This window comes from Phragmites australis, chromosome 6 (assembly GCF_958298935.1).
Source record: "Phragmites australis chromosome 6, lpPhrAust1.1, whole genome shotgun sequence".
Lineage (NCBI taxonomy): Eukaryota > Viridiplantae > Streptophyta > Magnoliopsida > Poales > Poaceae > Phragmites > Phragmites australis.
This window is the reverse complement of record NC_084926.1, coordinates 9,195,023-9,208,308: the sequence shown is the minus strand read 5'-3', so window position 1 is coordinate 9,208,308 and position 13,286 is coordinate 9,195,023. Positions and strand designations below refer to the sequence as shown.

Here is a 13,286-nt window from a genome sequence, read left to right as displayed (position 1 = left end):
GGTTAGTATGCCGCACACCTCCTCACATTAAACCAGTAGAATATAAGTGGATTTTTTTAAGAGAAATGAAAGGAATGAAATTGTGAGGTACAAAGCACAACTAGTTACACAAGGTTTCACTCAACAACTAGACATTGATTATGAAGAAACCTATTCCCCGATGATGGGTGATATTACCTTTAGTTATTTATCCAGTTGATAGTCAACATGGAGTTGAAAAGGAAATTGATGTATTTGTGATCGTATATCTTTATTAGAGTCTTGATTCAAACATTTGTTTGAAGGTACCTGAAGGAATACCATTACCGAATTATTATAGAAGAAATAAAATATCTTTATAATATATAATTGAAAAAATCGCTATATGGGTTGAAACATTCAGGTCCCAGAATGGATTTTTGTATATGAAGATGATCTGAATATCATCGTTACAGAAGAAGAAATTGAAGAAGCAAACTTGTACTTGAAGTCTGAATTTGAAATGAAATATTTGGGTAAAACTAAATTTTGCTTGGGCCTACAGGTAGAACATGTGGCAGATGGACAAAGAAAACTACACTAGAAGGTGTTAAAGCAGCTTGGTTTTGAAAAATCATTTCACGCCAAAACTCCTATGGTCGGAAGGTCATTGAAAGCAGATCAAGATCCCTATAGACCTAGAGAAAAGGAGGAGGAAGTATTAGGACCAGAATTCTCATACTTAAGTGTAATAGGTGCGCTCTGGCTAATTGCACTATGTCAAACATAGCGTTTGTAGTAAACCTACTTGCATAATACAGTATAGAGCCCACTAAAAGATATTGGAAAATCTTAAAGGATATTTTACGTTACTTGTAAGGTAGCAAAGATCTGGATCTGTTCTACAGAAAAATCAAGACTTAAGTCTGGTTGAATACGCAAATCCTGAGTATCTGTCAGACCCGCATATAATAAAATTACAGACTAACTATGTTTTTCTATGTAGTGTACTTGTAATTTTCTGAAATCATCAAAGCAAAGTCTTGTATCTACTTCGATGAACCACTAGGAAATAATAAATTTATATGAAGTACACGGGAATACACATGGCTTATAAGAGTGATCAATAATATCCAGCAGTCATGTGTTTAAACAATACTAACACCTTTGCCATTTTCTATGAGATAATGCTGCATGTGTTGCACAAGTACAATCAAGATATCTGAAAAACAACTTAACAAAGCATATCAACTCTAAATTCTTTTATGCTCATGAATTATATAAAATGAATAAAATAAAGGTAATGCATACCAAGTCATGTGAGAATCTTGTAGATTTATTCACTAAGTCTTTCCCTGCATATAGTTTTGAAAGATATGTTCGTGGTATTGGGATAATAAGGCTTAGAGAGTTGCATATTTTAGGGGAGAATTTTCACATAATACCGATATGAAGAATTAAATCTTAGTCAAGAAGATTAAGTACCAAAAAGTTAATCATGAAGATTATACGAAGCATTTTGGTGGATTGTACTCTTTTTCCCTTAGATGAGTCTTTCTGAAGTTTCTTATATTAAGGTTTTTAATGAGGCAATTTGTGTGAATATATCACGAGCTATGTACTTTTTCTTCTAATTTTGTTCACTGATTTTTTATAGAGTTTTGATGAGACATGCGAATTTCGTGAGAAGTGACTAACGAGGAGTGTAGGAAATTCTCGATCTCTTGAAAGATTCGATTATATCTTTATGGTTTTTGATACTATATATAGTGGCATAACCCCTTATTATAAACACAGATGAATAAAAAATAAATAATGTTTTCCCTATATTATATATTTTTATAATTATTTTTTCAAAAGATCACTAGATTATACCTGATAGCAACGTTTCTCAACATTCTTTACCAAACCGGCATGCTTGATTCTTGTTTTTTTATATCGTTGAGTGGTTACTTCAGGGTAGCATGTCACCATGTCTGTCGAGGCCCGGTAAGCTTGTGTGTTAGTTCAACATTTTGTGAAACCAAGTGTGTTCATTTAACATCAAAGTCCGTGTTGTTGAGGTTCAAAGGCCAGGTCATATACGGGCATCGAGTAATCAGGAGCGAAATTGCCCAACCATTTAAGAACAGGGTAGTAACTGAAGCTACCATGGTAATCCATCCGATTTTAAATGTAAGTTAATTTAGACATGTGCACATGGATTAAGGTAAGCAGTGCAAAGGCCTTATTGCCTTTCGATAAATTATCATTATTAAGTTTGCTGGCTTGTTTATTCTGTGGTTAGGTGTATTTATATAGGGTCAAAGCATCAAAAGTAGAGATAAAAATGTGCATTAAAATGTTGACTTATATTTGATCAATTATGAGAAGAGTTAGATGTACTTATATTTGGGATGGAGGGAGAACCATCCCTAATCATGCACATTTGCTACATGTTAAATATATGAGTGCAATTTCTTACACCATGCCGCCAAAGAGGAGATGGTTACGGGTTTTGGGATAGAGTTTTAAAGGTTTATTTGGTTTAAAGGAGGCTCGCAGCATCAATTAGATTGACAATAATGGTGTCGTGCTGGTGTAGCGAGGTAACAGTGTCACTGTCGTCTAAGCCATGGGTAGCAGGAGGGTGATGGCGGTGACAACGGTGAAAGACTCAAATGAACGGCAAGGTTAATAAGACGATAGTGAATTTGGATGATGGTAATGCTGCGGGACACAGGAAGTGGGCGAGGGGAAGCACTTGTTGGTGCACGAAAATAGAGAAAGAAGAGAAGATGAGATGGTGGAAAGGACGCAGAGTAGTCGACTAAAAATCTGTTGATTTCACTAGCCTTATGTATAGTCCCTTAATACTGGTAGGAGTGTTAACTATGCTCGGTTGCTATCATTTTGTGGTCGACTCTGCTTTTGATATGCACTAGATCCGTATTTGGGTAGTGGCTCTTCTGTTGCTGAGAAGTTTTGAATTGTAATGTACTCTTTTTCATCTGTCTAAGGTTCTGTTGTTTCAGATTGTAAAAGCTGAATTGTGATCAAAATCTAAAAGTTACAACAAACAGCTCGATTGCAAAAGTGGATTATAATCATAATCTAAAAGCTGAAATAAACAGCTAGTTGTAAAAGCTGGATTGTTACAATCCAACATTTAGATTGTAACAATCCAGCAATTCGTCTTCCACCAAATTGTAACAATACACAATCCAGTTTTTACAAATCTAGATTTTACAATTCAGTTTCTACAATCCACAATCTACAAGCTGTTTTTCACTATCTACAGCTAAAACAAACCGATCCTAAGGCTGTGTTTGGAAGAATTTTCGAGAAGCAACACAAGTACTACAAATACTGTAGGAATCCTTTAAATTTCCGGCCTTCTAAGAGCTATCCAAGAGCAATGTGTTGGCATTAATCCACGTCTACTCCAGACAGATCACCTCACAAGAAAACACGGGTATTTCAATAGCCTTGCACATGAATCCACTATTTCCAACATTATCCAGTGCTATTGTATCGTTAACCAAGCAAGGAGTATTTTATACGGTCAGTAGGTGCGTAACCTACTTGGTCTGTATCTACAGCAGCAGGCACGGGGAGGAGAGGACCGAGTCGTCGTCTTCTTTAAAAGGCCCTCTGAAAAATCTCCTCGTTTTCCTCCCAACGCATTCCCATTCCATCCCAGGAAAAGATTGTCGCAGGATGCAATACGCCTCTCCATTTGAGGTCGAGTTTTTGATCGTTTTGGGCTCGATTCTCAGCAAAGTTCAGTTTTTAGCTCAACTTAAGGTCAAGCTGGTGGGGATTGGAGCATTCGGGGCTGCGTTTTTGCTCTCTCTGAGGAAAAAAAAAAAAACGCGAGCTTCTTGATCGAATCGGCGGTGCTTTGGGTCCAATTTGAGAATCATTCATCTCACTACACACGAGAGCTTCTTGCCTTGTTCAGTTGAGCACGCCTGCATAGAAGGCCAATCGGTGGTTCCTTGGCTCCAATAGTCCAATTCTTCGGTTCTTATCTTCAAGGGCGGTGCGAATCTGAGGTTCTTCTCGAATCGGTTCTTATGTTTCGAACGGATTGGGATTAGTACCGTCCCGGCGGTGAGCTATTCTTTGAATCTCCTTAAAACCTCGATCTTTGCCTCAGAAGAACCGACCCTATTGCCTGAAGAGCGCGGCCTTAACGTCCCCAATTCAATCCACTTACAAGGCGGCAATTGGGTCGTAGATGGGGGCGGGGTCGAGCACCTTGGGCGCGGACGGGGAGTGCGGGGAGACGTCCCTCGGCGACATGCCGGAGAGCTGCGTGGCGGCGGTCCTGCTCTACCTCGACCCGCCGGAGATCTGCCAAGTTGCCCGCCTAAACCGCGCCTTCCGCGACGCCGCCTCCGCGGACTGCGTTTGGGCAGGCAAGCTCCCCGCCAACTACCGCTACCTCGCGGCCCTCGCCGCGGCCGCCGATGACGAGTGCCATGGCGATGGAGATGCCAATGACAAGCGCTTCTTCCTTTCGGCGACCAAGAAGGAGATTTACGCGCGGTTGTGCCGACCCACCTTCTTTGATTCAGGCAAAAGGTATCTCATTTGATCTTTACTCTTTTGTACTATGCTTGTTTGCTAGTGCTGATCTGCTAAATCGTGTCACAACACATATGAATGCGATAACTAATTTTTCATGCGATAACTAATTTTTCGATGTGGAGGTCAATTTACTGGGAAGTAGGGAGATAATTCGACTACTTTTGGGTTGGATGCGGTTCTGTTCTTAGCCTTCCGTTTGCTTGAATTGTTTGTTGTGATTAAATGGCATTCATGTTGTCATTTGCAGGAATTCTGGATTCAGAAGAATAAGGGAGGTCTTTGCATGTGTATATCATCAAAGGTGATGACGATCACAGGTATAGATGATCGGAGGTACTGGAGCCACCTTCCCACTGAGAAATCAAGGTACTTCTCTCTTTGAGACATTTGTTTTGTATAGATTTTCTCTTTAACTTACGAATCCCATTATAATTTTCGTTGCTCAAACCATTTCAGCATCTCACTTTTGGTTTCGGGTTTACAGCGCTATCGTTAAGAGTTATTGCATGCAGGCTTCTTTCTTAGCCCCCCAAAAAATCAAATTAAAAATCCTTCTCACTCTTCTTATTCCATTGATATTTTTATGCCCCACTGTGCACGGTTGTGAGTTGTGACATTAACCATATAAATGTTCATGCTCACATACATTAATTTTAAAATTTGAAAGTGATATGACTGTTCTTTACTCTTTTGTATGATTGTAAACTATAATTCCTGTTGGTTAAGTTAACAAGTTTCTGGTATACTTGGCTGACAAGGAAGACCTTTCTTCCCAATTCGTTGGTGCATTGTTTTCCTGCATGTTGATCAGGCCAGCCATGAGAAAGTGCATAGTTAACCTTATGGTGCAAAATGTTGCAAGTTTTGTAAGCTAATTGATTGCACTAGTTGTCCTTGGGGCTTGGGGTTGTAATTCATGGAAATGAAGATGATTTTCTTTTACCTAAATTCTAAACATTATTAGGCTTCTCTAAATGTCTAAGCAAGTGGATGTTTCAGTTGATCATTTGAGTGTATTGTATTGTCATGCATTCCTCTATGCTCCCCTGAAACGAAAATGCAGAAGTTTCTGCGGAATGAGTTGTTGGAAAAAAAGATTTAGTTGAATTTAAATAGATATTGATACGATCATGAGACTTGACAAATGGAGTTCTTCTATTCTATATATGTGGAATATAGAAAGGTATAATACAATAGTTTGCATGAACCCATTCGTAAACATAGTTCTGAATGTGCAATTTCCATTTGGTAGAGCATAGAGGAAAGGAATTTGAAAATCATTTGATATAAAATATCGAAACCATTAATTATGATTTATGATCCTTAGTTTAGTATATGGCTAGAGCAAATAATTTCAGTGGCATAAAAATGCGTTTGTGCTTTCCTTTTGTCTAAAACCACTCTTATTGCAGCCTCATACTTTCCGCTGATTTCTTCTTTCCATTACATTTTTCTACCTGACCTGCCTACTAAATGCCGTTTTTATTGAGCGTGACTGTGTTAGACGATATAAGGTTTAGCAATATAAGGTTTCTTGCATGTAGGAAAATCACACCGCTTTAGCAATATAAGATTTCTAATATGGAGCACCTTATTGCAAGAATTGGCTAAATTGATATGAGGTGCTTGTTTTTTTTATTAGGGTACAACAGATGACGTACACGATCCACACACACCACACTCATGCCCCAAGCACGCACACGCGTGCGCGTTCTAAACACACGCTAAACTTGAGCACGCGCATTCTACTTAACATGCACGGATGTGTGTATCCTAGCCCGAAACCCATCTCAGGAGCAATTAGGAGTTAAAACCCCCTGGTGAGCATCTGCACCGAAGCCATGCTTCGAACGCGGACAAGCTCGGTCGCACACCTGGCGACTTTGCCAAACGAGCTACGGCTCGTTCTTGAGGTGCTTGCTTTTGATTGTGGCTGCATTTTCTAATCTGCTCAATATATTAATAACAAATGAAATACACTTTACACACTGCATATATGTTATTTCCTGTTGTGGAGAGTATCTTCGGCGGTAGAAGAATCAAATTAGATAGTGTTTGTTAGTTTAAGTTAGTTTGGTTGGATTCATTAGTTAGAGATAAGATTTATTATACGGTTTAGTTAGAGATAAGATTATTAGATGAATTGTTAGATGTCGATTCTATTTAAAGAGCTAAGGATAATCAGCATTATAAGCAATGAATTAACAAATTTAGTCCACTTAAATTAGCCGCTCCGCCAGCTTCCGATCCAGTCAACCAGTCCATATCATCTTTGTATCAGACCTATCGATCCTCTGTCATCTCCTTCGTAACAGATCGGTTCCGTCGCCTTCGTTGCCGTCTCCCCGTCCTCCTGGCCAGTCGACGCTCGCCTGCCCCCAACGACACTCGTCCGGCTGCCGGCCAACCTCTCCGCGCGCCTGCCCCGCTTGATGCCGTCCGCCCCTGCCGGATCTCCCAGCCCCGGCCTCCCTCACGCTGGTGTGCCCGCGCCGCCTCAGCCTTGTCCCGCGCCGGTGCATCTAGCGCCGCACTGGGCCACTCTGCCCCCGCCGGATCCGCCTGTTATTGAGGCTCCTTTGGCTCGCCTCGAATCCGTCGGGATCCGCCGGCTTTGGGGGCGCCAACGATCCCCGCCACCGGCTGGCCGCCTGCCCCCATCCACCGTGTGCCCTTCTGCCGGGTTCCGTCACCGCCTTGCTTCCCGCTCTGGGTCGTGCAGCACGCCGTAAGATAGCTGGTTGTGCCGTTCTGAAGCAGCCAGATCTGGCAGCAACTGCAATGACTGGGAGCGATGCCGCGTCGAGCGTCAGTGGTGTTGCGACTTGCGACTACCTTCCGCCCTCGGCCGGCTGAGGTCGTCACGTGCGTACGGTGAAGCAGCGACCAGCGCTCTTAGCCAGATTCAAGTCCTGAGGTAGCCTCCCGAAGTTCGCCAACTTCCTCTGACTGTTTCGTCGTTCACGTGCGACACAGTCCAGAACCGGAGCACAAACACCAAGGCACCAATTCCACCGTATGTTCATATCAGAAATGGGCAATTCGGTGACCATGGCCTGACATCACGTCCAAGCTCGACCGGATTCTGCTCGCTGTGGACTGCCACAATAATGAGATCTCCCATCTCCAGGCCCAATTATTCTCCCTCACCCTGGCTATCGAGAAGCTCGCGCGCGAGGCTGGAGGCTATGGCATGGGCGATGCGCATGCATATCAACATCCGCAACAACCATCCCATCCATCATGGACAATCAGGTTGTGCTTCCCCACGTTGGCGCCAAGACCCACATCGATAGCTCACCGCCGAGGACCTATGCACATTTGTCGGGACGACTATGGTGTTTGCCTCGCCATTGGCTAACGATATACCGTCAACGGTTCGATGTCCTGATGACAACTGCAGCCAACACCATCGTCATCCTGACCGTGACACTTCAATGCTTGCTTGCCACCCTCGCGTCCATTTGGAATGAACATGGTCTTCAGCCGTGGCCTCCGCCTAGCAGCTCGAGGACGAGCTGGGGGGCGGGGATGCAGTGTTATGGAGAGTATCTTCGGCAGGATGAGAATCAAATTAGATAGAGGTAGAGTTTGTTAGTTTAAGTTAGTTTGGTTGGATTCATTAGTTGGAGATAATATTTGTTATTCGGTTTAGTTAGAGATAAGATTGTTAGATGAATTGTTAGGTGTCGACTCTGTTTAAAGAGCTGAGGATAACCGACATTGTCAAGCAATGAATTAACAAGTTTAGTCCACGTAAATTAGCTACTCAGAGCCTCCTTGAGAGGGTGAGTATGCTCCGCCAGTTATCCCTTCCGATGCAGTCAACCTGTCCATATCACTTTTGCAGATTTGTGGTGAATGTTTGATTGATGAGTTGCTTCTTTGTGGTACTTCAGATTCCATACGGTTGCCTATCTTCAGCAAATTTGGTGGCTTGAGGTGGATGGGGAGCTTGAGTTCTGCTTCCCTGCTGGCTCCTATAGTGTTTATTTCCATCTTCACATGGGCCGACCCTATAGGCGCATGGGTCGTCGGCTTTGTGCAACCGAGCACGTGCACGGGTGGGATGTCACACCCACACGTTTCCAGCTCTTAACCTCTGATGAGCAGCAAGCAACATCAGAATATTACCTACATGAACAAGGAGGCTGGAAGCTTTACTATGTTGGTGATTTTGACATATCAAACTCCGATGAGCTGGTCAAACTTAAGTTCTCAATGATGCAGATCGATTGCACCCACACAAAAGGTGGCTTGTGCGTTGATTCAGTTTTTATATATCCTGAAGGGTACAAGCCTGAGAAGGCAAACATAGTCCGCAACTCCGCATGTAATTCTGCAGACTCGGTCGTATATCTCCAGCAAGCTGAAAGAGGAGGCAGTTCAAATTGGAATGGCTAGCCTTTTTTCTGGCCATTCTTACCTGAAAGCCCATTGTATGTTCTTTTTTTCCTTTCATCCTGAGAGTTTTGCATGAATCTAAGGTTTTTCCTGTATTCTTTGTAGTGTTAGTTAAACAGGTAGAGAATAGGGGAGTTTTAGAGAGTTTTAGAAACAGGTGAAGTGAGACTTGAGTGCCCAGTAGAAGTTTAAAAGAGGCGGCTGATGCCATCTGCATCTGTAATTTTCGTTGGTACAATCTACAATGATGTTTTGGTCTCTTCGCTTGCTCCTATGGCTAAAGCTGATCTTTGTCTTTTAATCACTGGTGTCTTCAGGGCCCAAAATCGATTTTGTGCAGACTGATGCTTGGGTCCAACTTCAGCTCTGTTTCTTCTGTTCAAATAAATGAAAAAGCTTATTGTATCCAGTGGCAAATCTAGAGCCGAGAAGTAGGGCTTTCTCTACTCATCTTCTTCCTCTTTGTACCTAAAAATTATAGGAGGGCTGCCAAGGAGTAGGGCCCCACCCCCCGGATCCGCCCATGATTGTATCCGATATGTTGCTAACGCAATTTGAAGCTTTTGAATATCGAAATGCGTCTTTGGGGTCTTGCAGATCTTGGCAATTCCAGTTACAGATGAACACCCTTTTAGGTATCACAAAAATTTAGCTACTACTTGCAGCTGTAATGTCGCTTCCTATTATCGATCATTGGAAGCCACAGCGGGGGCTTGGTACGTCTCCACCGCCGAAGTCTTTGCGGTGTGGGCTGCAGCTAGACCGGGGCTCGGCAGAAGCCCAGGTAGTCCGGCCTTGCTCTGCATTTGTACCTCTCTTGGGCCTTTAGGTCGGGACAACAAAGGACTAGACAGGCCAGCCCAACCCACCTCCGTTTGCACGAACGTTCTTTCGGGACAGCCCGGTTCCTCTTTGTTGATCGTGCTTGGCTCCTGCCGTGTTTACTCGTCAAACAAGACTAGTACAGCCGTGTGAACGTCATAGACAAGTATCCAATGTCAGGCCGAACCTAGTCCACACGAAAGTAAATTAAATCCTGAATAGACAACTAGTACTACTAATCTATGACAGTACCCCGGAGCGTGTTTGTGGTCGAACGCGAACGTAACCTCACGCCAGCCATGTGAAGTGAAGGATGACCGCAGGTCCAAATCTTGCACCCAGAAGCTGCCTCGTAAATAACACGTAAGGCAAGGGCAGGAAACAATGCCCGAAACTGCAGAACTGTCACCACTGGTAACGCCGCATCGTTTCGGCGAGAGGTAGCTAACGGTTTCTCAGATTTAAGTGTGTCCAAGATACATGTCAGTTAGTTATTAGAACGTCCACATCATATTTTGGTCTATGTGGTAGAGAGTTAAAGCGAGGAAAGAAAAAAAAAATCTATAATCAGTCTATAGCGTATTTTGAGGATGTATGTAGATTTTTAATAACCTATTACATGAGACCTATATTATTTTTTTTACGTCTAGACCCATATTAAATTAGGGGAAATGATAGAGCTAATTCATTTAAAGAGTTATTTATTGTGCTACCTATAAATATTATGGACAATGTTTTATAGCTATTAGCTTACTGTATTGTTGTATACGCTTCTCAGCAACCGAGCCTGCCGAACTTCTACGCCAGTCGCCGGGACAAGCCGTCCTTGTTCCCAGCGAGCAGTACCGCCTTTTTCTGTTTCCCCGTCCGCGATCAAGAGCGGAAAGGAGGAGATGGTCCCGGTGAAAACTTTTGCTGCACCGGCTGTCGCCCCGTATCGTTCCAGCTCACGGCTCTCCCTCCCCGTGCCGTGATCACTGTGCCGTTCGGGCCCGCCTCCAGAGTTGCTGGATTGAGGGGCGCGGGCCATTCCGTGCTCCGCGCTTGCAGTTGCTGCGCTGCGTGCGCCGGGCGCAGTTAACTGGGGTGGCCCCGAGCGCCGCGAGTCAAGCTGCGATTCCAGGTAGGAACGCCGCGCCGGGCATTGAATCGCCTCGCCGCCGGATCTGATCGCACCTCTGACCCCGCAGCCGCGCGGGTCCCTGTCCTCCAGGCTAGATTGCCCATGCGCTTCGGGCCTCCGGGCGTTCCCCCGTGCGCTGCGGCAGGCGACCGACCGTTCATGCACGATTCGGCAAATGCCCCTTCGAGTCTCGCAAAATTCGCGAGTCTCTTCTCGGACGGTACGCTCCTTTCTTCTATGTTAGTAGCAAGTAGGCAAGTAGCATCTTGGAAGTGACCCCGATGCTTAACTGGGGGACATATCCGTGGAAAGTTATGTCTGATGCGAGAGGCGCATGCAAAGTTTGTTCGGATTTGAGATGTCCCATCTTCCAGCGTTTAGATGTTGAAAGCTACCAGCTCTGCCCCGTACGGGCTACGGTGATACAGGCATCGTCTACCTCTTATTAGAACGGTCGTGAAAGTGACCTGTTACCTCCCGTCGATGTTTCCGATGACCCGTGTTTGGTTCATGGATGTTTATTCCTGGAGATCGTAGATGCTGGTACCATGTACGTATTGATACTGTCGTTCCAGTCAGGACGAGCCAACTTCGTGAACTGGAAGTCTGGAACGATTTGGCAGACGCACGTACACACCATGACTGCGTCCGTAGCAAGGTTCCATTTACCGATCGGAGCTCGGTTACCGAGCTCCGGCGGTAACCGAAAATGCGCGATAACCGCGGTTATCGGTCAAAAATTCAAAAAAATTCAGAGAAAATTCATTCGGCAAATTTTAAATTTTTACAAAAAAAAATCATGTTTTTGCCCTCTCGGTAACCGAGCGGTTTGAGTCGGTTACCGAGCGATTTTCTCGCATTTTTGATTCGGTCGGTTACCGAGCGGTTTGGGTCGGTAACCGCTCGGTTTTCTCGATTTATCGAGCGGTTTTATCGAATTTCAGCGCAGTTCAACAAAAAACCTAAAAAATGGTTCAATCTTGTAAAATCAATAACTAATTCATCCGAGCTTCAAATCAAGTGAAACAAATTTTTTTGGCTTTCTTGTAACATGATCTACATGATAAAAGTATTTATACTCACAAAAAAGTTCAAAATTTTCTGTGAGAAATTTTATTTGTTAAACCAAGGTAAATGCATAGTTTACTCTTTGCTAATCCAAAAATCATGAAACTAATTTTGTTAGTCTTCTTACATGATCCTATATCTTATAAAAATATATAAACTCATGAATTAGTTATTGTAACATGCATGATTGTGTAAATGTGTTGCGACTAGATTAATTCATAACTGACCTATCACACCTTAAAAATTAGTGAAACCACTTTCATTAGCTTATTTATATTATGATTTACGTAGAAAAAATAATAGTAGACATGAAAAAATTAATTACAGTGATGTTTCTTAACATATTCACTTTATGCTTGTGAACTTTGTAAAAATTATAGAGAATTTAATAAAACTCTAAATAAAGTGAAATCAATTTTAAAGATTCTCTTAAAATACGTTTTATACAAGAAAAATATGTGTTTGCATGTTACACTTTTCCTTGACGTGAGTTAATAATTGAGCCGCGCGCTTCAATTTTTTTCATTTTTTTCAAACTTTCTCCCTATAGAATATAATGCAAACGACATTATTTTTGAAATTTTTTTCACAGAAGTTCTTAGAATTATGTCTAGTTTTTTTAAGATTTTTTTTGAATTTTTTAAATTCAAATTTCGGTTACCGAGCGGTTTTTGAAACCGGACCGGACCGGAAAGGTCGGTAACTGCGATTTTTGAGCGGTTACCGACGGTTTTTTAACCCTGTCCATAGACCATAGCATGCACGTACTTGAATTGCGGAGGGGGTGAGCAATCTCTGGGAACATAGGTACACACTTTCTTATTTAAGATGTATTCACATGTGCGCAAAGGTTGGCAACTAAATACGGAATCGTACAACCGCGACCTAGCTTCTGCTTTTGCTGTACAGGTTTACTGGGGACCAATACAAAATTGCACTTGGGCGTGTAATACAGACCATCTTGTCTAAATTCATGTGAAAATTGTCGTACATATATTTTCAAATAGAATATTATTATATGTGGCAGAGCATAAAAGTTTAGAATAAACCTGTGCGTATACGATCGTTTTCCTGTTAATTTCGTACTAGCAGCTCAATGGAAAAATTGAAGCATGCTTGGGAGTATGTGGAATTCACTTGTAACCGGTGATAAGGACATGATTGCCGCGCATTCCCGTTGGGTGGACCATGCTTTTAAGTCAAGAGTTACCAATTAATCATGGCAAATGGCACGGCACCTCAGCGAGTAATCTTCAATATAAGTTTATATTGACATGATCTCACATTTGAGGGTATTGCATTTTTCTCTAATACATTATTGCCAATTAATCAAAAG

General features: G+C 42.7%; 1 protein-coding gene across 1 annotated transcript; it reads left to right on the top strand.

Annotated features, from left to right (window-relative positions):
• Positions 1-3,527: 3,527 nt before the first annotated feature.
• On the top strand, positions 3,528-9,196 carry LOC133921552 (F-box protein PP2-A13-like). Its single transcript, XM_062366475.1, has 3 exons — positions 3,528-4,526; positions 4,779-4,899; positions 8,433-9,196. The coding sequence occupies exons 1-3, from the start codon at positions 4,181-4,183 to the stop codon at positions 8,935-8,937; spliced, it is 972 nt and encodes a 323-aa protein (XP_062222459.1). The 5' UTR covers positions 3,528-4,180; the 3' UTR covers positions 8,938-9,196.
• Positions 9,197-13,286: the final 4,090 nt, after the last annotated feature.

Bases quoted from the DNA above. Each gene is read 5' to 3' on its own strand.
- LOC133921552 (XM_062366475.1), top strand. From the start codon at position 4,181: ATGGGGGCGGGGTCGAGCACCTTGGGCGCGGACGGGGAGTGCGGGGAG. The intron at 4,527-4,778 runs GGTATCTCATTT...GTTGTCATTTGC, and splicing joins CTTCTTTGATTCAGGCAAAA to AGGAATTCTGGATTCAGAAG. The intron at 4,900-8,432 runs GTACTTCTCTCT...GTGGTACTTCAG, and splicing joins CTTCCCACTGAGAAATCAAG to ATTCCATACGGTTGCCTATC.